This window comes from Molossus molossus, unplaced genomic scaffold (assembly GCF_014108415.1).
Source record: "Molossus molossus isolate mMolMol1 unplaced genomic scaffold, mMolMol1.p scaffold_m16_p_19, whole genome shotgun sequence".
Lineage (NCBI taxonomy): Eukaryota > Metazoa > Chordata > Mammalia > Chiroptera > Molossidae > Molossus > Molossus molossus.
The window spans coordinates 41,110,703-41,136,939 of NW_023425354.1; the positions used below are offsets into that span (position 1 = coordinate 41,110,703).

Consider the following 26,237-nt stretch of genomic DNA (forward strand, 5'->3'; position numbering starts at 1 on the left):
CACTCTCTAAATATAATGACTAATGGGTAGGATTGAAGAAATGCAGACACAGGACACAGGGGAGTGACAACAGGAAGGAAAATGAGGTTGGAGGCACTACCTCCCATGACAGCCTCCCCAGCCTTATAGCTCTGACCCCACATGTGCTGAACTTCCCAAGAAGCACCTGCCAGAAGAATCCCATGTGCAGGCAGGAGCTGGACAGGCCCTACAGGCACAGTGACTTATCCAGGATCAAGAAGAGGTAAGAAAGAGAATTCAGGTGTGAACCAGATCTGTCCTCCTCAAATGTAGGACCTGGCTGCACCCAGACCTCAATGGGGCTGTGGAGAGGGGTGTGTTGGGGTCACTGTGTGCAGAGATGGTGTTCCATGGAGAAGGGGGTAAGCTGTCAGTGGCCCCCAGGACTGCCTGTCTAGCTGCCATTACGTGAGGGGACACAGGGAAGGCCATCCCAGGAAGTGAGGTCACTTTGCAAGAGAACTTGGAACCCAGTAACCAGGCCCCACCTTCTAGCAACTGCCCAACAGCCAGCTCAGTCGTAAGAGACAGTTCACAGAGCAAGATGTTCTCTTGCTGTGTTCCCACTCATCAGGGCTCTTGTTTCCGGAGACCCCGCAGTGAGAGTTCTTCCAGACGTGGGTTCAACCTTCGTCTGTGACATTTTTGGCCATTTTCAAGAAGATGGACCGAGGTAACACAGGCGGCCTGGGTCGGACCATCCAGGCCAGGCAGCCATCCCTGTGCAGCCCACACACCCTCCCTTCATGTGGGGGGTGGTGGGGAAGGAACGTGAAGGAGGACCCCTGGGCAGGAGCAGTTGCTGGGCGGTGGAAACATGAGGTCCTGCCATGATCAAGCCCAGGACAGGGCAGGCAGGTGGAGGGGGGCTTCCTCAGGGGCCTCTGATCTGTTCCAGGGAGAGTCCTCGGCCCTCAGCCTGTCGTGCCTTTTCCTCCTCAGTGGAGGTCTGAGCAAATCATGGCGTGTGTGTGTCTGGACTGGAGGGTCCCAGGGGTCTGAGAAGCAGCACAAACAGGCTCGAAGGCTTTCTGCCTGGTGACTGGGAACTGTCTTCACAGAGCTCCACACAGGACAGCGGACAGGAGCTCACAGATGGGGTCCTCAGCTCCAACCCCTGCAGGAGGCAAAGGAGCCCGCCCACCCACAGGGGTGCAGCACAACCGCCTCAGGGTGAGTGTAGGTGCCAACGTGACCCAAACTCCAGGACCCCATGCCGTTAATGTGGCCCCCAAGTTCCAGAAGCTGCCCTGCTACTCCCCTGAGATCCCTTCTAGAGTCTGGGAATCTGGATCCCCATCTCCTCCCCACCCACTCTCGCTGTCCAGCCACTTTCAGACCAGCTGCCAAGACACTGTCCTCAAATTTTTATAAATATCAGATGAGACTTTGGTGCCATTTTGCTTCATGTTCAATCATTTTTTTAATCTGGTAGCTTATTAGTGGAGTCTTTAGGGGTCTCTATGTACAATATGATGTCATGTTTGAATAATGACAGTTTTACTTTCTCCTTTTCTATTAAGGTGCTTTTTATTTTTTCTTCTTGTCTGATTGTTGTAGCGATAATTTCTAGTACTATGTTGAAGAATACTGGTGAAAGCTGACATCCCTGATTTTTCCTTTTTTTAAGGGAAACACTTTTAGTTTTTGCCACTGATTATGATGTTGGCTGTAGGCTTTTTATATATGGCCTTTATTTAATTGGGTATAATCCCTCTATTCCCACTCTGCTGAGAGTTTTTATCACAAATGGGAGCTGGGTTTTGTTGAATGTTCTTTCCACAACTGTTAATATGATCATATAATTGTTATCATTCATTTTGTTTATATGCTGTATCACTTGTATCGATTTACCAATATTGTACCAAGCCTCCATCCCTGGGATAAATCCCACTTGTTCATGTTGAATAATCTTTTAAAATATATATCTGGATCCAATTTTCTAATGTTTTGTTGTTGTTGTTGTTGCTGCTGTTGTTGTTTTAGGATTTTGGTCTCTATGTTCATCAGGGATATTGGCCTGTAGGTTTTTTTCTTTGTAGTGACTTTACCTGGTTTTGGAGTTGAGATAATGATGGTCTCTTAAAAGAGCTTGGAACTCTTCCTTCCTCTTGAATGTTTTAGAATAGTTTCAGGAGGAGAAGAGTTAGTTCTTCTTGAATATTTGATCAAACTCTGCTGTGAGGCTGTCTGGTTCATGACTAGTTATCTGAGAGATTTGTGAATACTACTTCAATTTCATCATCATTATTATAATCATTTTGGTCTATTCTGGCTCTGCGATTTTTCCTGATTCAGTTTGGGAAGACTGCTATTTCTAGGAAATTGTCCATTTCTCCCAGGTTGTCCTAGTTGTTTGGAATAGTTTCTTAGAATTGTTATATTTCGGTTGTTACTTCACCTGTTCTTATTTCTGATTTTATTTATGGGTCCTCTCTGGTTTTTGAAGAGTCTCACTAGAGGATCACCGCTTTCCTTATCTCTGTCAAGAACCAGGGTTCTTTTTATTGATCTTTTATCTCTATATAATTTTTTTTGATAGTCTCTGTCATTTATTTGCACTGGGATCTTTATCATTTCTTTTCTTCTACTTACTCTGAGCTTTTCTTCTGTTCTCTTTCTAATTATTTACTTGTAGGGTTAGACAGTTCATTAGCTACTATTCTTGTTTCCTGAGTTTGGCCTGTGGTGCTATGATTTGCCCTCTCAGAATGGTTTTGATTTGTCACAGAGACTTGGTGTTGCTCTGTGCTCATTTTTATTTTTTCCAGGAATTTTTAATTTCTTCCTTGATCTCATTGGTAACCCATTCATTGTTTAATAACATGCATTTTAGCCTCCATGTGTTTGAAGGCTTTTGTGTGTTTTTATTTAGTTGACTTCTGATTTCATGCCATTGTGATCAGACATTTGATATGATTTCAACCCTCTTGTATTTTGCAGAGACTCAGTTTGTGTCCTAACATGGGGTCCCTCTTTGAGACTTTCCCATGTACATGTGAGAAGGATGTGGCCTCTACAATTATGGGTGAAAAGTCTGTTAAGTTTATTTGATCTAGTGTGCCACTTAGGGTCACTGTTTCCTTGTTAATTTTTTGTCTGGAAGATCTATTCAGTGAAGTCAGTGTGGTGTTAAAGTCTCCTACTGTGACTATGTTGCTGTCAATTTCTTTCTTAATGTCCTCCAAGAGTTTTTAAAAATACATTTCAGTGCTCCTATACTGGGTCCATATGTGTTTACCCGAGTTCTAGCTTCTTGTTGGATCGATTCCTTTAGAATTATGTAGTGACCTTGTTTGTCCGCAGATATTGCCTCTTTAATGCCCATCCCCAGGTGTCCATGTTTGCCTGGTAATTCCTGCACAACTTGTCCCAGTCTAACACACCATCATGATTAGTAGTGATGTTTTTCCTCAAAGGACATGGGGCTCATGGTACCAAGTATGTTGCTTTGCCGTTGGCTGCCCCAAGGACCATGTCATCCTGGCCCCTACAGGTAAGGAGCTGGGGGATCAATGGTACCAAGTCTGTTGCTTTGCCATTGGACGCCCTGAGAATTGCATCCTGGGCACTACAGGTAAGGAGCTGGGGGCCCACGGGCTGCAAAACACAGCAGGAGGAGGACTGGTTACCATGACGATCCACGTCTTCACTGCAACTAGACCGGACGTGATTCCCTCCTGTTACCATTTCAGTGGTGCTGCTCTGAACATCCCACAGTCCTAATATCCTGACCCTCCACCCCAGGAAAAACTCTGCGTTCTCATCATAGAATGGGGTGTTTAGTCAGACACCCCAGGGTGATAGTTTAATACAGGGGGTGCTGTCCACCCTCTGCCAAAATAGTGACCTGAGATACTGAAGTGTTTCCTCTGTCCTCACTTCAATTCTACATTTCCTGCCATAAACCTTTTGTTTTGTTTCTTCATTTTCAAATTGATTCCCCCACACACTTCATCCCCAGCATGGGTGTCTACGTCCATTGTTTAGCCATATATGCATGTAAGTTCTGTGGTTTATCTTTTCCCTCCCCCAACTCCCTCTTCTGAGTTTTTTCAGTCTATACCCCACTTCGATGTCTCTGGGTCTATTTCACTAAGAACCTTTTCTCTCCTGTCGTCACCTGTGTCCCACCTCTTGCCATCATCACTAATTGCTTGTGGGTTCAGTCTTAGCTGCAGTGACCATCCCACCTGGCACTTCATGAGCTGCCTCTGACAGCATGTCCCTCCTCTGTCCCACCCCAGGGAGAGAGATCATTCACCCTGAATAGAAGGAAAACCAACATGGTGCAGGCGTCTGCATCTTCGTCCAGAACCGGAAGCCAGGCCGGTGCACCAGCAGCACTCGACAGGACGGTGCCTGTGGGTCAGTTCCCTGACTGGGAGGTGGACGTCTCCTGCCCCACCTGCGTGCCCAGGTTGTGCAGCCTCACTGTGAAGAAGCTGGTGGTCTGCGGGGACCTTGGGCATGAGCTGCAATGGGCAGTTATAGCCATCAGGATGCAGGGATCCAAGCACCTCCTCAGGTCCCAGAATATCATGCTGCCGCCTAGTGGACACGAGGAGAATGACCTGACATTGACCTTCTCCCTGCGATATCCCCACATCCTAAAAGGAGAAGGCAACAAGCTGGAGATCATATTGCAGCGCAGAAAGCGCTCAAAGATGCGGACCCTCTTGAACTGCAAAATGGATGCCTACAAAACACTGGCCACAGGTACCATCAACATGGCCGAGGTGATGCAGCAACCCCTCGAGGGAGGCCAGGTGTTGAGCCTCTGCAGCAGCCTCAAGGATGCCAACCCCAAGGTGGCTGAGATCTGGATCATCTCCCTGACCAGCCAGCCCATCGAGCATGAGGACTGTGCCATGCAGGCTGACCCCATCTCCAAGGCCACAGATATGTACGAGGAGGGGAATGAGAGCTTCCACTCTGGGCAGGAGGACAGGAAAAACACCTCACATGGGGAAGACCTGGAAAAGGATGACATGGACTTGGGGAAAACCAACAAGCAGTGGCAGTCAGCAGTAGGGACTACATCTATGATGAAACATCAAAGCTTCTGGCCAAATGATGTGGGGCTGCTGCCCAGTCTCACAGTGTCACAGGAGGTCCTGGATTCTGAGCAGGACACTGGGGAGCATGGCCCCAGGATGGAGGAAGACCTGAACCTGATCAACATCACCCTGGAGTATTCCAGCGATAGTGGCCCCGAAACGGAGGATGATGATGGCATCTTGAGCACCCCAAGTCCCAGCTCCAGAAATACATAGAAAGCCTGTCACAAACCAGCCTGCACACAGAGTCCGGGAGCTTCCAAAGTGCCTGGAGCCTGAAGGAGCCTCCGAGTCCAGCCAGTGTGCCAGCAAAGATGTGGTCCTCGGGAGGCCAGCAGCCGAGCGACAGCATCTCACAGCCAGTTGCTCACAGCACGCCCACCCCTAGTGGCCCTGACTTGTGGAGTGATGACAACATCTCGAGCACCCCTGAGACCAAGCTCGAGCCATATATAGAATACCTGTCACAGTCCACTTTGGGGATGGAGACCGACAGCATCCACAGTGCCCAGAGATACATGGAGTCTCTTAGTCCCACCAACGCTCCAGAGGTGTGGGCCCCGGGAGGCCAGCAGCTGGATGACAGTTTTGCCGACTCAGTTGCCCACAGCACGCCCTCCCCTGAGGAGCAGCCTGCACAGCCGGAGGACAGCCCGGAGGCCGAGACCTCCATGGAGGACGAGTTCACAAAGACGCTGCTGGCCAGCAGGCTTCTCAGAAAGCCAGAGTCTCTCATCAGTACCTCCAGGAAGCCCGAGTGGAAGCAGCCCAACCACAGAGGCCAGAGCATGTCCCTCATGGGGGAGCAGCAGGCGGGGCCGCAGGAGGAGCTGTCCAACAGCCTGAAAAACGAGACCTGCCCAGACCCACAGAGCCAGCTGCAGGTCCCCAGGGAAAGTGTTCATGAGCAGCTAAGGGCCATTCTCTACCCCTACGACCAGCTGCCTGACCATGTCATCGTCATCAACACCTCCGACTGGCAGGGGCAGTTCCTGTGGGATGTCCTGCAGCAGCAAAATCTGCCTGTGGTGGGCACCTGCTCCGAGGCTGACCTCCAGGCGGCCTTCAGCACCACCGTGTCGCAGATGGAGAGATACAGCCAACACCATGCCCGGCCTCGAATACCCATGAAGATCGCGGTGGTGGGGGCACAGCACTACCTGAGCGCCGTGCTGCGGCTCTGCGTGGAGCAGCTGTCCTCCAAGATGCCCGAGCTGCAGGCCTACATGTGCTTCCAGGTCCTCCCACTGGGGTCCCACCCCGTGCCCTGGTACCTGTGCTCCGTGGATTACCACGACAACAACTTCTTCCCGGACCGGGCCTGGCGGGACCTGTTCACCAAGCTGGAGGCCCAGAGCACCGAGCTGGACAAGCAGGACACTGTGTTCACAGTCACATGGTACCTCGTGGGGGCCAGCTGTGTCCACCAGCTGCCCATGCGGAGGCCAAGCTCACCTACAAGCCAAAGAGCCCCGATGAGCAGTCCTCACAGAGGGTCATTCCCTTCCTGGGGCTGGTGAAGGTGGAAACAGTGGAACCGTCCTCGGCCACCTCAGGAGACTCAGGTGATGCGGCCCCCTCGTGCTCCAGTGTGCTTTCGTCCACCCTGCCGTCCACATCTCCAGCCGCCAAGGAGGCCTCTCACAGCCCATCCTCCTCCCCGTCCGTGAGTGGGATTTCCTCCCCCAGCCAGGGCGTCTGCACCGAGCCGATGGAGCTGCAGGTGGATTATTGGACGGCAGCTCGGCCCACAGACAAGGAAAGAGATGCGGAGGACAGAGACCTGCCTACTGCCACTAACATGTTCAAGGGCACCTTCCAGTCTCTCCTGGTCAGTAGGCTGCCCAGCAGGGGTGAGGCCAGAGCCACGCCCAGCTTGTCCATGAGTGTCATCACCAAGGACAAGGACACTGAGGAGGCGGATGTGGAGGCCCAAAGCCACTGCATCGAGGGCATCAGCCACCTGGTCTGCACGGCCCAGCACCAGCAGAACGTGCAGCGCGTCCGTATTGATGGCGTGGAGTGGAAGGACGTGCAGTCCCTCCAGCTGGACGCCCAGGGGTCCTCCCACGTCCAGCACTTCCCCGTCTGCCTCTTCTGAAACCCCAAGTCCACCTTCTCGCCCTGCCGTGGCCGAGCCCAGGAGGGCCCAGCTGCTCTTCTGTTAACAATTTAGTTTACTGTAGAGACAGACTCTAGAAACACAAAGAGAAACCATCATAAGTGCAAATGTGCTCACAACCTGGAAACTAATGGGGTGACCCCCACTGGGAGCCCCCAACTGCTCTGTTATTAACGAGAACACTTCCACGGGTGGGAGGTCAGGCAGGCAGTGTTGGGCAGGAGACTCCTGGACGGTGTGTTTTGTCCTCAGGATCCCGATACCCCAGTGAGAGGAGTTCTTGCCTTTGACCCCTGTCCTTCCTGGATGCCAGGAGTCACCTCCCCCGAGGGCCAGCCTTGGTGTGTGCCCAGTCTCAGAGCTGAGCGGCCAGAGGCCAAGAGCCAGCCTCCCGCTGGGCGCGTTCTGAGCAGAACACGGAGGCCACTCAACCCCGCCCAGGGCCCAGCTGCCAACTGGCCAAGAGGCCCCAGAACCACCTTGTGGTTCCCAGGAAACTCCAGCCTCAAACAGGGAAAAAAAAATTAGACCCTATTTTTCTTATATTATTATAAGTTAAAATAAAATATATTTTAAGTAAAATGTAATGAAATGCTATAAAAATTAATTTAATTTAAATAAAATCAAAGGAAACTGTATGATCCTTCCAAGTGTACGTTCCAGCAGCACTAAGCGCATTCACAACATTTAGCGACTATCAGTCACATCACAACCACTCTCTAGTTCCAGAGCATCATCATCCACACACATCAGGACCTGGTATCAGTCATTCCTCCTCCCCGCTGCTCAGCCCGACAGTCCCTGATCTCTGTCTGTCTCTATGGGTTTACCTCCGGGGGGTTTTTGTGCAACTAAATTTATAGCATATAGGGCTTTTGGCGAGGTGCGGAGTGGTTAAATTTTTGGTCATTTATATATTCAACAAGCAACTAAGCATCTTCTATGTTTGGGCCATTTCCTTTGCACTGTGAATGGGGATAATACCTAACGCCTAATGAGTTCACAATCTAGTAGGGGGAAAAATGCACAGAGGAGCCCAGGCGAATTTGTCTCAGTGGTTAGAGCATCGGCCTGTGGTACAAAGCAACCCGGGGTCGGTACCCACTCGGGGCACGTACCTCCGTTGCAGTTTGTCCCCGACCCTGGTTGGGTCGTGTGGGTAGCAACCACTCGATGTGTCCCTTTTATGTCGATGTTTCTCTCTCTCTCTCTCCCTCGCACTCTATCTAAACAAAATATCGAAAAATGTCCTTGGGTTAGTAAAATAATAAAAAAAAGACAGAGGGGACCACTCTTCCTGGTAAAGAGGAGAGGAAATTCACGCCAGGGTTCATGTTCATAGGAAAGAGAAACACAGCTGATGGGCATGTTTTGTGAAGAACACATAAGGCGATGGTTCTGTGGCCGGTGAATTACCTGCATCTGAATTGTCTGGGGCACATGATAAAATGCAGGTTCCCAGCATCCTCTGTAAACATGATTCAGTGGGTTGGGATCTGGGATGTGGGAATTTGCATTTGAAAGTACTCAAGGTAATGCTACTGCAATTGAATGTCTGAGGACCTGTAAGAATAGGTTTCTCCTTCTCCTGGGATGAAGACTGATGGGCACATCTGAAATGCTGACAGTGTTGGTCTTTCAGGAGAGGAGGGAATAGAGTACAGGAGGGAGCTCACGTCTATTGAGCTCTACTGTGGTCTATACATGTTCATTTAATTCTCTCAACAAACCTATGAAGTAGATACAATTATTATGCTCAATATAGAGATGAAGAAATTCAATTAAAGAATTTAAATAGCCCTGACAGGTTTGGCTGAGCATTGGAGTGTCGGCTCATGGACCAAAGAGTCAAAGGTTTGATTCGGGTTAAGGGCATGTACCTCGGTTGCAATTCCATTCCCGGCCCTGGTTGGGTCGTGCAAGATGGTGGGTCAATCTCTGCCCCAGGGCGGGTGTGGGAGACAATCAATTGATGTGTTTCTCTCACATCAATGTTTCCCCCTCTCTTCCACCCTCCCCTTCTCTCTCTCTAAAAATCAATGGAAAAAACAATCTTTGGGTGTGGATTAACAACAACAGAAACAACAAAATGAACAGCCAGATGCTGCTTTGATTAGTCCAATGTAAGTGCATAAACCCTTTCTCAGCAAGTGGGGATTTAGGGCAAAGCTGGGAGGGACAATAAATTGAGCAGCCAGTTCTTCCTTCCTTCCCATCATTTTCTCGGTCGGAGGTGTTAGGAAAATATACTATGGCTGGGAACTGGGTTTATCTTGAGGAAATAGCCAATATACTACATACCCCAAAAAATAACTTCACATGATGCTAAAGACTGTTGGGATTCAAAACACCCAGACTCAGGTTTCACAAACAAAAAAATAAACTGTCAGGACCAGAGGCAGCTCCAGGATTTGCATCAGGAAACTGCTCAACCTTCAGAGACATGGTGAGAGGCTGGCAGCTTTCTCAGGTCAGACAGACACTAACTGTCTCTGTTACACAGACTCAGAGGAACAGCCACATAGACACAGCTCGGAAAACCCCCTTTAAAGGGCTGGGGGACAGTCCCACCTGTGATGAGGAGACAAACACACACACCCTGTGAGGCCTGGTACATCCCACTCACCATTCAGTGTGGACAACCAGTCTCAGGCCTGAGCAGCAAAGGGCTGGGTGTGTTAGAGCAAGAAAGGGGAAGTCATAGTAAAGGCAGCTAAGGGCAATAATGGGGGTGGGGCTGGGCCTCATGTTCAGAAAACTGGTGTGGCTCCACCACCCTCCTATGTCACTGAGCTTGGAGCCATCACAGTGACACCGCACATCAAATATGAGTTTCCAGCGCTGGAGAGCTCCTTGCACATTTTTGGTGTTTCGTGAAAACTACGAAGTCCACGGATGGGTTTGCATCAAATCACCCTCAGCACTGACCCTGCGGACAAACAGCACCCAGCCGAGATTCACTGCTGAGGAAACCAAGGTTGTGTTGTAGCTCACTGTCCTTAGAATCCAACTTGTCTTTAAGCTGCCCTAATTAACAACCTCAGAGACAGCAAGATGAACAATGGGGAATGTTATAGAGGGCTTTAGCCCCATAAAAATTAACTAGAGTTTGACCTTCACTGGGAATTTGAAAAGCAACATCCTTCAAGAAAAGGGAGGACACAAACGGCCCCAAGGCCAGAGTGTCCTGCATGCTCTGTAAAGAAACTGATAGGGAGAAACTGAAGCTCCCTTTACCCCATAAGACTGTAACTGTTCAACATGTGTGTATTGCACCTGACTGACTGCTGATATCTGTCTCGAATTTGTTAGTTTTTAAAACTTGGATAATGGAATGAATAGCAGGACAGATGTATGCTGACCCAGTTCACCCAGTTCCCTTTCGCCTCAGCTCCCTCCCCCCTCCGTTCCCTCCTGCTTATCGCTAACTGCCTCCGCTTCTGTACAAGCAGCTTGCTTGCTCTGCTAACCTCTTGAATGAGCCCTGCCCTATATAAGCAACCCTCCCCCTGAGCTCGGGGCTGCAGTTCTCCTCTGTGTAGGTTGGCTGCAGTCCCTGCGCAGGTAATAAAACATTCCCAAAAACTGAAAAATGGAGTCTGAGTGTGGTCGATCTCCTGAGTTACAACAGTTGCAAGCCAGACTTTATTTTATTGCTCTCTTTTCTCCAACCCAATCTGGGAACACGTGCTTTCACCCACCTTTTCACAGAATATTGGCATGGCTTAGGGTTGTTTAAAAAAACATGTCCTGGCCAGTTTGGCTCAGCGGTTAATACCCATGGACCAGAGTCTTGGGTTTGATTCTGGTCAAGGGCATGTACCTCTGTTGTGGCTCAGTCCCCAGCCCTGTTCTGGTCATGCAAGAGGCAGCTCATCAGTGTGTGTCTGTCACATGGAATTTCCTCTCGTTCCCTCACACTCTATATGAAAATAAATGGAAAAACATCCTCAGCTTCAGATATTAAAAAGAAAAAAAAGACACATGCAAATCTGGCCTGACCTTCTCCCTTCAAGAAAAGTTGCTTTCTTTACACTGCACTGATTCACCCTCCAAATCCAACTTCTGAAAGTCACACTTAGAAAAGCAGGTGCCACACTCTATAGTTTGAAAAAAGTCAGGTTCTGGCCCTGTGTGCCTTAGTGTCCCTGAAGCTACTGACACTTCAAACTAGCTCACTACAGGCAACTGTGGTGGCCGGGCATCCAGATGAAGTCTCAGCCCTGATGGTGATAGCTCATCGGTCTGGAGTCTGAGCAGGATCTGGGTTAGGTCTTGGGCCAACCAACGGGCACCTGGGAAGAGATGTAAAGCCCACATCTCACTATGGCAGGTCTTCAGCTTTTCCTGACATGAGCTGATAAAGATGGGGAACCAATCATTTGGGTGCTGGGCAGTCCACATGGCCAGAATGTAAATGCACTTGTAACAAGGGACATACTCTGTAACGTCAACCATTCTACAGGTCCGTGGCTGACTCTGGACATGACCTCCAACAGCTAAGATGGAAATCGAAGTCTGCTGAGAGGTAAGTACCAGAACGTTTGTATTCCCTCATTTCTGCACCACCGCAGGTCCTGAGACACGCCGGCCACTCTGCCTGGGGTTAGCCCTTCTGCATTTGCTCGTTTTCTCTCCATTTCTTTAATTGTGGTAAACACAATTAAAATGGACCATCTTAACTATTTTAACCTGTAAGGTTCTTGGCATTAAGTGCATTCATATGGTTATGCAACCATTGCCACCATCGTCTCTAAAGCTCATCTTATAAACTGAAACTATATCCATTGAACAATAACTCATTCCCCTGCTCCTGCTAGAGCCTGGTGATCAGAATTCTACATTGTGTCTCTGAATTTTACTAATGTAGGCAACCCATTCCTTTGGATGATGCATATAATCCAAAGTAATGCCTATGTATGCTTAGTACCCCTCAGCCTTCCAAACTGAGTTCCGACAGCAAGGTGCTGGCACCTTCACAGTGACATCCTCACACTCCCTGAGGGGAAGGTGCTTCTTCCCTCAACGCCAGGGCTGTGCTTGAGATTGGGAAGAGGTGACACCTAGGGGACCACCAGCTTCTGCTGCATCCCACCTCCTCCCGGCTGTCTCCATAGAACACTGGTAGGCTGGTCAGGCTCACCAACTACAGGGTGGCTCTCTGTCCCAAGATGGGCTGGCCACCCAGAGGGTACCAGACACATGCTGGGAGTGGGAAGCACCTGTGTATTTATTTTTCTAGAGTAGAGGGTGAAACCCCCACCCCTCTGTTCTGTGTTCTAGCCCTGAGGCTGTCTTGGATGAGGGCAACAGGGACCAATTGAGTCATCTCTCCCAGTTGTCATCTTCTCCATTTGCTCTTGTTTTCTCCCCACTGAGTTTTCTCCCCAAGGAGGTGACTGGTTCTTGGCCTCCTTCTCAACCCTGGGGTCGGAGAGAGGACACTCTCATACTAAAGCTGAGCAAGAAGGCTTCAGGCTCGTGGGACAAATGCAAACAAACAAACAACTTTTATGATACAAATGAGAAATTGAAGGTCAACATTGGTCTGATGAGTCTCCCCTATGGATCTGTGTGTAGTTTTCCTTGGAGTCTATACACGGCCATAGGACACCTGGAGCCCAGGTTGTATGTGTCCTTAGTACCTTCTCGCCAGCAGTACCCAGAGTCCCTGCAGCTCTGTGTTCCTGGGGCAATGGTTTCACCCCTCTGGCCTTCGTCCTCCGTCACATGGAATGCCCAGGTACATGGAGCTGTGCCTGGCACGATGGTGGGAACCTTCCACTGTGTGATGGGTCCCGGGCCGGATGCTGGGGTTTCTCCTCCATTGTGCAGTGAAAAGGAGGGAAACAGGGTGCCCAACTTCAGCCCGGCCCCTTCTGGAAATTTCCAGGGTACCACTCATCACAATGACAGGGAGCTGAGACTGTTCTCCACAGTCTTTCCCACAGTCCTCACGTGGGCCAGTGGTGACATCTTCACACCGCCTCTCTCCATGGCATCACCTCAGTACACTTGCTGGGAGATATTCTGGGGAGAGGTAAAGGAGCAAGTCTCTGCTTTGGTACCAGAGGTGGAAATGGAGGCCCACATGAGGACAGGACTTGTCCCTGGGCACCCTCATCACACTGGCCAGCGGAGGGCAGGACATGGGAGACTCCCTGTGATGCAGTCACCTGCCTTGGTGGCCAGGGCAGTATGGATCCTTCCCTGGGATCAGCTGTCCTGCCTCTGCCCCAACATCTCAATGGGGCCACAGGCAGCTGATGGGAAAGATCAGGCTGAAACCACAGCCTGGTGGCCTGGCCCTGGGGCATGTGCCACAGCAGGAGCTGCAAGTGGCCCAGGGGAGGGAAGGGCAGGAGCTGGGCGGGGCTGGCCGGGCAGTTCTGTCCTTGGGAGGCCCAGCCACAGGGAGGAGACATGTCTGTCAGTCTCCTGCACAGAAGCCCAAGGACAGGACCCTCCTCTAGGGACTGGAGAAGAGACACCCTGACTCAGGAGGCTGCTCCTCAGATGTGGCTCAGCCACTGCCGTCCACAGGGGGCCAGCAGCACAGCTCCACCTGCAGAGAGTCCCCTCGGGCTGGGAGACCTCATCTCCACGGTCAGGTAGCAGATGAACGCTGTCAGCCAGGGCTGTGGCTGGCTCTGATGGCCACCTCCCTGTGACAAGTAGAAACGGAGACTAACACTTAGTAAGTATTCACAGTGGGGACGTAGCTGGGCCCTTGGTATTATTTTGTCATTTAATGATCTCCCTGACTGTTTCCACTGGGCTGCAGGGAGGTGTTTGTGTGGCTGCTGCCTCTGGTCTGCAGACTCCTTGTCACGTGGTTGGAGCCTCCTGTGACTTTCCAGTGCAGATTAGCCAGCACCTACAAATATTGAATTGATCCTGTGCATGTATTGGTACATTGGCCCTCTCCCTGATGTGAAATGCAAACCCCATGAGAGAGTGATTCTGCTTTCTTTCCAGAGGTGAGCACACTGCTTGGCACTCATTTCTCAAATGGGTGCCCCCTTGCCCTGCAGAGAATCCACAGACAGTCTCCCCGACTCTGACCGGGGTGGGGAGAGAGTTTACCTGCCACCAGTACTTGATTTTCAGAGGGCGTATTTGGAGAAGGCTCTGTAACTGTGAGGATGAAGACACAGAGAAGATGTCTGCGTGTCTCTGTGATAAGACAGGGAGACAGAGGAGGGAAATACTTCAAATAAAAGGGGCAATGTGACTCAGAACAGGACTCATGCAGCCCCTTTGGGAGCCAGTTATTAGGGGCTGGTCATAGCCTCAACGTTAGGGGTGAAAGTTAAGGGTGAGGATGTAAGATTAAAACTGGGACCCTTCCTTGTCTCAGCCTAAACTACATCATTACCAGGCTGATACATGGACACCAAAGCCATCACCCGCCCGACTGTCCATGGAGATGGAGATTTGGTTACCATTTGAAGACACAAACGGAGTCAAGGTCAATAGTCAAAACTCAGTTCTTTTTATTGGTTGTGATTCAGAAAGAACAATCAGGGGTCCAGCTACCCAATCAGAATTTCAGATGCAAAGTATTAAATGTCCATCAAATAATTAAATATCTTAAACACAGATTCTAGAGCAACAGGAAATAACCATTGATACTGGAGAACAGTGGCCACTGCAAAGGAAGAATGAGAATCCTGATTTTGTGACAATTGTTTGTTTGTTGATACACAGGCATTTGTCTCCACAACGTTGGAGAAACCACGTGAGAACTAGTGGTTCCCAATAAACATCATTTCTTTGAGCTCCTCCAAAGGTTTTCACTGCAACTGATTCCCATTTAATTTCTCAAACATGGCTCCAAAGGAATATTCGATTGCTGAAGTCCCACATCCGGAGGTGAGAGCTACGCTCAGATTCCAGGGAATGTCGGAGTGGTCAGGTAGACGAGAAGACCAATCACAGGAAAATACCAATAGAAGTTCTTTGGTTAATCTATTCCCGCCCAACCTCCCCTTCTCCATGAGACTCATCAGTCTGTTCCATGTTTCCTTGCCTCTGGTTCTATTTTATTCGTCAGTTTAGAAATATCTCCTCTGAACTGAAGGGCAAAACATATGTGTTCATTGTCATAAAAATTTATCTAATTGAATTGATTTCAACAGTTTGGAAAATTTGGCTGATAAGGCATTCTGAATTATCTTACTCATTTGAGTGATTTTATCTGCCCTGATGACTCCTCATGTTCAAACTTTATATGTACAAAGGCAGCAGTCTAAAGCACATCTCCACATGTGTTACAAACATATCATTCATGACTAAGCTCATCTTCTCACCAGCCTTGCTCTTCCTCTGATGTCTGTTCATTTGTATATCATTACTTGATCACCTAACAGTTAAAATTAGACGTCATGAATTTTTTTCCCTGTCCCTCTTAGCGTCTTGGACTGTGCCATTCAGCATGAAACTGTGAGCCAATAAAAATAAGCTGGAGCCCAGGCCGGGTGCTCAGCTGGTTGGCACGCCATCCTGTACACCAGAAGGTCATGAGTGTGATTCCCCTTCAGGGCTCACACGCACCTAGGTTACTGATTTAATGCCCCATCAGGGCGCATGCAAGAGGCAACCGATGCCCTGGCCGGTTTGGCTCAGCGGTTAGAGCATTGGCCTGCGGCCCTGAGAGACCCGGGTTCGGTTCCCGCTAAGGGCATGTACCTTGGTTGCAGTTTGTCCCCGGCCCTGGTTGGTTGTGCGGGTGGCAGCCACTCGATGTGTTCCTTTCACATCGATGTTTCTCTCTCTCTCTGTTCCTCTCTCTCCCTCCCACTCTACCTGAACAAAAAAATGGAAAAATGTCCTCGGGTGAGGATAAAAAAAAAAAAAAAGATGCAACCGATTGCCCTGGCCGGTTTGGCTCAGCGGTTAGAGCATTGGCCTGCGGTCCGGAGAGACCCAGGTTCGGTTCCCGCTAAGGGCATGTACTTCGGTTGCAGTTTGTCCCCGACCCTGGTTGGTCGTGCGGGTGGCAGCCACTCGATGTGTCCCTTTCATGTCGATGTTTCTCTCTCTCTCTCTTCCTCTCTCCCTCCCACTCTATCTGAACCAATAAATAAATAAATAAATAATAATAATAATAATGATGATCATCTCATGGTCTGAACTCTCCAAGTGTGAGAGAAAAACAATGTCAGCTTCTGCTGATGCAGTGAAACCAGCGAGCTGTCCCATGGCCTTTATTTGTCAATTACTGGAAGCTCTGTGATTTGTCCCAGTGAAAAGACTAAGTTTCTTTCCTAGCTGTTAAAAGTCAAGATAACTTGTACTAATAAAAACATTGAAGTTTAGATCTTTAAGCCCTCTCTGGTCTCTCTCTGCTCACATTTCTACACAGCCCTGAACTTTCTTATTCGGAAACTGACCTCTGGCCCTGAAATGGTTACTTAGCCTTGGTCTCGAGTGTTAGAACCTGTTTTCCTCTGTGCCTTTCCACACCCCAACCCCTCCCTGAAACTATCTCTATAAAAATTGGAAGAAACATCTTGGTGACCTTGCATTAGACAAAGTCTTGGACAAGGTAATCAAGAGGATGTGACAATTAACACTGTAACTCATTTAGTGCAACTTTGAAAAGATATACCTTGCCCTGGCTGGTTTGGCTCAGTGGTTAGAGTGTCAGCACGAGAACCAATGAGTCGTGGGTTCAATTCCAGTCAAGGGCACGTACCTCGGTTGCATTTTGTCCCTGGCCCTGGTTGGGGTCATGCAGCAGGCAACCAGTCGATGTGTCCTTCTCACATTGATGTTTCTCTCTCTCTCCCTCCCACTCTATCTGAAGACAAGTAGAAAAAATAAAGATATACCTTAAAAAACCCAATGTGAAACAATAACGAGAGAAAAAGTAGCAGAATCAGCCCCTCTGGGGCTCAGCCTGAGCTCCACCATGAACCCCCTTCTCTGGCCTTGGCAAATCCTATAAGCCCTTTGGATCTTATCTTCATCATCTGTAACGTGGTGACTATATCTTCCCTCCTTTCTGGGAGACGTTAGGAGCCTGGAGTGATGTCGTGATCTAATGTTTATTTAACAGAGTCCAAAACACCAGACAGGTGAAAGAAACCCTTAAGGAATGAGGTTGTCTGTCTGCCTTGGGCTTCCTGTGCAATCACAGGGGGAGGGGCGATTTTTAGGGCCTCTAGGTGCTTGTTAGATCCCAGGTGGAGAAAACGTCAGGACCAACTGACTCTCTCCCTTCATAAGCCTTCGGAGACAGGCCACCTTGGGTCACAGACACTCGCTCCCCTGTCTGTAAGCAGCCCCACCCAGGAACTCCACCCAGAGTGCTCACAGAAAGGTAAGTCCCCCAGGGGCCTGCCCATTGCTCCAGACCTCCAGATTCCCCTCCTTCTTGAGTAAGGGTAGAGGAAGGTCACTCGTGATGTTCGTGTGACTTTTGCTTGTTGACAGAAGAACGGAGGACTAAGTGATACTTGGATGCAGGGACCGGTAGTGAAATATCACGGTGAGGTTTTCCATTCTGAGTAACGGGAAGAATGAAGGGCAGAACTGGCCCTGAGAGGGAGGTCAGAGGGGAACCCGCGGGGCTACATAACGAGCAGGGGAATGAACACAGTCGGGAGAGCCAATGAGATGCGTTAGGTTGAAACGGGCAGAGGAATCAACATTTACAGAATCTTATACCTCTGAGCAAACCTAGAGATAAGACAATACAGCTTTTCAAATCATAGAGGGAAAAGAGATGGATGGATGGATGGATGGATGGATGGATGATAGATGGATGGATAGATGGATAGATAGATAGATAGATAGATAGATAGATAGATAGATAGATAGATAGAGATGAGATAATGGCAAGGACCTTGGGAGACAGCAGGGTTGGCAGAAAAGGAACAAGTTCTCCATTCAGGACAAACTCTAACATATGTGAACTCAAACAAGTAAGCTCGTCTGACCCCACTTTTCTCATTGGTAAAATGATTACTAATCTTCCAGAATTCTCATCCACGTCACAGTGGGTCAGTTCCGAGCTGGGTATCAGACCCCTGCCACTGCCATGAGAGCGTGCCCAGGGAATCGTGTGGAAGATAAAACACACAGAACAGAGCCAGGAATCCCAGCTGAGACCATTCTAGACGAGCCAACAGCCAGCCAACCCCCAGAGTGAATCCAGCCAACACCGAATAAACTGCCCAACGAAACCCAGCAGCACCAGGTAGCAGATCCATAGTCTTGTGCACACAATAATTATCTTAAACCACTAAGTTTGGGGTGTTTCTAGTGCAGCATTATTGAGGCAATACATGATGTACACCCAGCAGGAGCCTTCTCGTTGGGTCCTGTGGGGTCTCGGTGTGCAACAGCACTTTGCTCCAGCCGCTCACCTAGAACCCAAAAGTATATTCAATGTCCCCTTGTATTCTTGGCAACTGGTCTCAGCTAATGCATGTTCGCGTATGGGACTTGCATGTAGCTGCGTGTGCTAATAAAAGTGCCACAATTTTTTAAATTTAATTAATTTATTTTTGTTACAAATATTTCTTCTTTTTCTCCCAATGACCACCTTTCCCCCTCTCCCCAGCTTTGTTGTTCATGTCCATTGTTCATACATACCTACATATAAGTTCTGTGGTTTATCTCCCCACACACCCTCTTCTGGAGATTGTCAGTCTGTACCCCACTTCCACATCTCTGAGACTACCCCATTCCTCAGACTGTTATGTTCATTACATTCCACAAATAAGTGAGATCATGTGGTATTTGTCTTTTTCTGCTTGGCTTGTTTCACTTCCATGTTGTCTCAAAGGATAACAGATCTTTCTTTCTTACAGCTGCATAGTACTCCATTGTGTATATGTGCCACAGCTTGTTCATCCATTCGTCTACTGATGGACATTTGGGCTGTTTCCAGATCTTAGCTATTATAAATAGTGCTGCTATAAACATTGGCGTACCTATATTATTTCTGATTGGTGTTTCAGGCTTCTTAGTCTATATTCCTAGAAGTGGGATCACTGGGTCAAATGGAAGTTAAATATTTAATTTTTTGAGGTAGCACCATATTGTTTTCCATAGTGGCTGCACCAGTCTGCATTCCCACCAGCAGTGTACTAGAGTCCCCTTTTCTCCACACCCTCGCCAACATTTGTTGTTTGATGATTTGTTGATGGTGGCCATTTTGACAGGTGTGAGGTGATATATCGTTGTTTTAATTTAATCTCTCTGATGATTAGTGATGTAGAGCATTTCTTCATATGTCTCTTAGACATTTGTATGTCCTGTTTGGAGAGGTGTCTATTTAGTTCCTCTGCCCATTTTTTAATTGGGTTCTTTGTCTTCCTTTTGTTGAACTGTATGAGCACTCTATATATTTTGGAAATTAACCCCTTATCTGATATATCATTGGCAATTATTCTCTCCCATGGAGTGTGTTGCCTTTCCATTTGGGTGGCTGTTTCTTTTGCTGTGCAGAAGCTTTGTAGTTGGATGTAGTCCCATGTGTTCATTTTCTCCTTTGTTTCTGCTGCCTTAGGGGATGTATCAGTGAAAATTCTGCTGTGTATGATGTCTGAAATTTTGTTGCTTACATTTTCTTCTAGGACTTTTATGGATTCATGAGTCACACTTAAGTCTTTCACCTGAGGATACTTTTCCATTCATGTCAGATAGAGTGGGAGGGAGAGAGAGAGAGAGAGAGAGAGAGAGAGAGAGAGAGAGAGAGAGACATCAGTTGATTGCCTCCCACACAACTCTAACCAGGGCCAGGGACCGAACCACAACCAAGGTACGTGCCCTCCGCAAGAATCTAATTCGTGATTCTTCAGTGTTTGGCCAACACTCTAACCAGTGAGCCACATCGGCCAGTGCTGCTATAAACATGGGGGTACCTATATTATTTCTGATTGGTGTTTCAGGCTTCTTATTCATTCATTTTATCACTCTGTCTCCCACTCATGCAATCCTCTTTTTCAGGGAAAACCAATACCTAAAGTTTGTTGAGTATTCTTTTGGGTGTATATTTACAAATAAAGTTTTTATTATTATATTACATTATAGTAATTAAGTATATTATATTATATTATATTATATTATATTATATTATATTATATTATATTATATTATATTATATTATAGTGCATATTTAGGATTTTTTTTCTCCTTCCCATGGAAAACATCCTATATTCATTCTACAAGGTGTATTTTACATTCAATAATATGGCTTTGATATCTTTCAAATTAGCACAGAGAGAGCTGTGTTCTACAGCTGCACAATATTCCTTTGTAAGGATATTCCATAAAGAATAGTCAATCTTCTAATAATAAACAGTTAGGTTATTTTCAGTCATTTGCTGTTACAAACTGAGCTGCAACAAATAGCCTCACACAGATGTCACTTTGTACATGTGTCCATATATCAGGTGGATAAACACTGGAATTTCTAGGTACTGTAAAAGGAAAAACATATTTGTAATTTTGAAAAATATTGCCCATTTTTCCTTTTTTCTTTTCAACCTAACTTACTACCACCATGCACATTCCCCTTGTGGCCATGCAGAGACTGGAATTGGGGAAATGTAGTTCCAGCTGAGCTAATTTGCTGGAATTTAAAAAATATATAGATTAGTCCAGTTTGGGTACTTTTAAATTTTCTCTATCTTTTGCATCATCATGCCCTGGCCAGTGTGGCTCAGTTGTTTGGGTGTTGCCCCACGCACTGAAAGGTTGCTGATTCTATTCCCAGTCAGGCCACATGCCCTCTGTGGGCTTGATCCTTGGCAGCGGGCATGCAGGAGGCAGTTGATGGGTGTTCCTCTCTCACATCAACATTTGTATCTCTCTCTCGCCTCCCACTCTCTCAAAAAAAAATCAATAAAATGCACTGGCCAGTTTGGCTCAGCGGTTAGAGCGTCGGCCTGAGGTCCGGAGAGACACAGGTTCGGTTCCCGCTAAGGGCGCGTGCTTCGGTTGCAGTTTGTCCCCGGCCCTGGTTGGTCTTGCGGGTGGCGGCCACTCGATGTGTCCCTTCACGTCGATGTTTCTCACTCTCTCTCCCTTCCTCTCTCTCCCTCCCACTCTATCTGTACAAAAAAAATGGAAAAATATCCTCGGGTGAGGATAAAAAAACAAAAAAACAAACAAACAAAAAATCAATAAAATATCTAGAATGAATAAATAAATATGTTTTGAGTCATCCTTACACTATTAAATTTTTCCTTTTTTTTCAATAATTTTAATTTTTGCATTTAAATATTTGGTTTATTTAGAAATTACTTTTGCAATATATATAAGATATGTATACAACTTGTTTTTCTCAGATAGCTATGTTATTGCCCCTATTCATAGCATTTATTGAATAATCCATTTTTCATTCATTAATGATGTCACTTACCTCATGCACTAAATTCCTATATTACCTTAAGTCTATTACTGGATTTGTCATTTTTGTAAAGCTTATAACATGTTATTTTAGTGATGTTGAGCATTTCTTCCTATATCTCTTGGCCATTTGTATGTCCTTCCCCTGCTTCTTCTTTTTTTTTTTTTTTTTTATCCTCACCCGAGGATATTTTTCCATCTTTTGTACAGATAGAGTGGGAGGGAGAGAGAGGAAGGGGGAGAGAGAGAGAAACATCGATGTGAAGGGACACATCGAGTGGCTGCCACCCGCACGACCAACCAGGGCCGGGGACAAACTGCAACCGAAGTACATGCCCTTAGCGGGAACCGAACCCGGGTCTCTCCGGACCGCAGGCCAACGCTCTAACCGCTGAGCCAAACTGGCCAGGGCCTTCCCCTGCTTCTTGAATCCAACTTAGGATCACAGAAGGTAATGGTGCCATACGACCCATCCTCCTCCACTATTGCAAACAGGGCTTTTTGTTTTACTTCCTACTGAAGACCTTTTTCCTATGGAGAGTTTTACTTGTCCAGCTTTTTCTAAAGTCATGGATTTTTATCTTTCTGCCACTCTCCTACTTGATCTCCACTATTCTTTTTTTTTTTTTATCCTCACCCGAGGACATTTTTTGATATTTTGTTCAAATAGAGTGGGAGGGGGAGAGAGAGAGAGAGAGAGAGAGAAAAACATCGATGTGAAAGGGACACATTGAGTGGTTGCCACCCACAGGACCCAAGCAGGGCCGGCAACAAACTGCAACTGAGGTACGTGCCCTTAGCGGGAACTGAACTCAGGTCCCTCCGGACTGTGGGTCAACGCTCTAACCGCTGAGCCAAACTGGCCAGGGCTGATCTCCACTATTCTTGAAGTCCTCTGATTTAGTTTGTACATTAAAGTTTTTGGATATTGACTAGTTTCTATGAAGGTAGAATCTGTATTTTTAATCTTGTTTTGTCTTGGGAAGAAAAGAGTTTTGAGAAGAGAAAGTTTCAGATTTATCTGCTATGTTAAACAGATATAGATTTTCTACTTGTTTATTTTTCCCAAAGGTTTTGTCCATGATGATCTCTACAAAGAGATTCTTTCAGCTAAGACAGGAAGAGAGGTCCAGAGTGGTTATGTTACCTGTTCTTATATCTGAGAATGAAAAATGCTATTGAGGTAAATGTAGTGAGAGTTAACAAGTGTGGTGTGTCCTTGGGAGTGGGAAAGTCCTTTCCTGGACAGAGGGGACTTAGTAAAGGGTTGGGCATATAGAAAGAAGTCTATTTTTTTTCTTTTTGAATAAATATGTTGAGAGAAGTGATTATCCCCTTGGATGTTTCCCTGCAGGAACTAATGCAGCCAAAATCTGGAGCCAATGGTACAACCATCACTGAGTTCGTCCTGCTGGGCCTGGTGGAGACACCAGAGCTGTGGCCACTTGTCTTTGTGCTCTTCCTGTTCGCCTACCTGGTCACAGTCGGGGGCAACCTCAGCATCCTGGCAGCCATCCAGGTGGAGCCCAAACCACACCTGATATACTTCTTCCTGGGGAACCTATCAGTTCTGGATGTTGGATGTATCACCATCACTGTCCCTGCAATGTTGGCTCATCTGCTGTCCCACAAGCATACAATTTCCTACGATGCCTGCCTCTGCCAACTCTTCTTCTTCTACATTCTGGGTGGGATGGACTGCTTCCTGTTGACAGCCATGGCCTATGACCGGTTCCTGGCCATCTGCCGGCCCCTCACCTACAGCACCCGCATGAGCCAGGTGGTTCAGAGGATATTGGTGGCTGTGTCCTGGGCCTGTTCCCTCACCAATGCACTGACCCACACTATTGCCCTAACTACACTCCACTTCTGTGGTCCCAATGTGATCAATCACTTCTACTGTGAGCTCCCCCAGCTCCTCCAGCTCTCTTGCTCCAGCACCCAACTCGATGAGCTGCTGCTCTTTGCTATGGGTTTCCTAATGGCGGGTGCACCTGTGGTTCTCATCATCACCTCCTACATCCATGTGGTTGCTGCAGTGCTGCACATCCGCTCAGCGAAGGGCAGGAAGAAGGCCTTCTCCACATGCGGCTCCCATCTCACTGTGGTCTGCCTCTTCTATGGGACCGGTGTCTTCAACTACATGCGTCTGGGTTCAGAGGAGGTTTCAGACAAGGATGAAGAGGTTGGGGTTTTCAACAGTTATTCACCCCATGCTGAACCCACTTATCTACAGCCTTAGAAACCCTGATGTCCAGAGTGCCCTGTGGCAGGTCCTTGTGGGGAGGCGGTTTGCTGACCTGAAGGTTTATAAGGTCTATTCTCTCCTTTAGTTTTTGGGTTGAGGAAAATTTCCCTTGAAGGCAGTAAACTGGAAAAATTGTTATGATACTGTTATAGATATAGAAATTATTATAGATACTGATGTTGGAAACCGTTTGTGTTGTGTGTTTTTCTTGCAAAGAAACCCTATATAATTATTTCACTAATTCATACAATAAATATTTACTGAATTGCTTCTATATTCCAAACACTGTTCTAAGGCACTGGTGAACAAAATAGACAAATGTCTTTGCACTCGTGCAACTCACATTCTAATTAAGGAAGACAAACTAAATGAAACAAATAAGTATTATATATGATATAAAACACATACTGATACATACTAAATTAAATTATAGCAGCCTGAGTGGGAGAAAGAGACAGAGCAGTTAGCCTCTTATCAGCTGGGAGCCAGCTCACAAAAGTCTGCTCACATCTCGGAGTGTTGTGGAGACTGGGAAGTAACGTCCAGGTGGCTCTTCCTGAGATGACCTAAAAGAGAGACAGAACAACCCCTTTTCTGATGGAAGGTTAACCAGCGCAATTGGCTAAAGAAGCACAAGGTTGCTTTGCGTTCCTAGTACACAGAGAGCTTCCTCTCCTTTCTGAATCCAAACTGGCAAATAGACCAAACAATACAAATGTAACAGCTTCTGTCCCTCCTGGGGAGAGTGCAGGCTGCATTTGGAGAGGTTGTTTTTGAGAAATGTATCAATGCTCCCAACAATAACAACATTTGGCTCAGCAAGTCCACTTCATCAGTTTCACCTAAGAAAACAATCAGGTAAGAGAAGGAAGACGTTTACTCGCAGTTAAAAACAGTGGGGAAAACTGTAAGCAAGTGAATATTGAATTATGGGAAGAGTGTTCAGTGAATTCTAATTATTTACTAAATTGCACACTGAAATATTGCATAGGCATTAAGCAGTAATATAGCTGAATATTGACTAACATAGATGTTATGTAAAAAAAAATTTCCAAAACAATACAATTCATTCTGAAAAATACATTATTTAGTAGAGATCAAATTTAAATACAGGTAATTATTTTGGCTTATTTTTACTGAATATTTCTACAATAATGCACATCGTTGGTTTAAAAACAACAAAAATTAAAAATAGAAAACATTCAGTGGTATCTCATTGTCTACAGAACATATTCCAAGCTCTTCAGCAAGGCATGGGTGGCCTACCCCTGGCATGTCCTCTTCAGCTGCAGGGTTTGCTGCCGCTTGGCCACAGTGACACTCGATGGGGACAGTCCCTGCACACCTCAGACTGTCTCCTGTCTGATTGCCTTTGTCCAGCTGTTCCTGCTTAATGACAACTGCACTGACTCTGGGACAGGTCCTCTGCCAAAATTTTATATTAATCTTCAACCAAAAATATTTCATCATTGATTATTAGAGAGAGTGGAATGGAGGAAGGGAGAGAGAAAAACATTGATGGGAGAAAGTCACAGTGATTGCTTGAGGCCACCTGGGTCAGGGATCAAACCCGTAACCCTTCAGTCCAAGTGGTCCAACCCAGTGGTCCAACCGCTGAGCCAAACTGGCCAGGGGGGCTATTGCATTTTTGATTAGATGATTTTTCAGTGCCTATCACTTGTTATTAACTTTTATAAATATGTTTTTTTTATTTTAGCATTTTAATTCTTAGGTTTAATTTTCTAGAAAACCTGTGGCATCTGAGAAATTTTTTTTTTAATTTTTTTTTCTTTATTGATTTTAGAGAGAGAGGAAGAGAGAGGGAAAGACAGATAGAAACATTGATGAGAAAGAATATCGATTGGCCGTCTCCTGCATGCTCCCCACTGGGAATCAGGCGCACAACCTAGGCATGTGCCCTAACCAGGAATTGAACCGGTGACCTCTTGGTGCATGGGTTGACGCTCAACCACTGAGCCACACCATACGGGTAGAAATTTCTTTTTATTAACTTACTTTTTATATTAGTATAATTGATATGCAATATTATATTGGTTATATTAGTTTCAGGTGTACAATATAGTGATTTGACAATTTTATACTTACAATGTGACCATCCCACTAATCTTAGAATCATCTGTCACCATGCTAACTTAACACAATATCATTGACTATATTTCCTTTCCCCTTTTTCACCCAGCGCCCAGCCCCTCCCTTCTGGTAACCACTTCTTTGGTCTCTGTTTCTATGAGTCTGTTTTTGTTTTGTTTTGTATTGTCTTTAGATTCCACACATAAGTGAAACCATATAGTATTTGTCTTTCTCTGCCTCACTTACTTCACTGAGTTTAATATCCTCTAGATCCACCCAATGGCAACATTTCATTCTTTTTTATGGTTGATTAATATCCCATTGTATG

General features: G+C 46.9%; 2 protein-coding genes across 2 annotated transcripts; both read left to right on the top strand.

Annotated features, from left to right (window-relative positions):
- The first annotated feature begins 4,307 nt into the window (after positions 1-4,307).
- LOC118634869 (phosphofurin acidic cluster sorting protein 2-like) lies at positions 4,308-7,257 on the top strand. The gene is given in 4 exon segments (XM_036269695.1): positions 4,308-5,277; positions 5,280-5,411; positions 5,649-6,515; positions 6,518-7,257. Coding segments are annotated over 4 exon segments (2,709 nt in total).
- A 15,673-nt stretch (positions 7,258-22,930) lies between these two features.
- On the top strand, positions 22,931-23,812 carry LOC118634614 (olfactory receptor 3A2-like). The gene has a single exon (XM_036269266.1). The coding sequence runs from the start codon at positions 22,931-22,933 to the stop codon at positions 23,810-23,812; it is 882 nt and encodes a 293-aa protein (XP_036125159.1).
- The last annotated feature ends 2,425 nt before the right edge of the window (positions 23,813-26,237 follow it).

Excerpts from the sequence above, each read along its gene's own strand:
- LOC118634614 (XM_036269266.1), top strand. The coding sequence starts at position 22,931 with ATGCAGCCAAAATCTGGAGCCAATGGTACAACCATCACTGAGTTCGTC.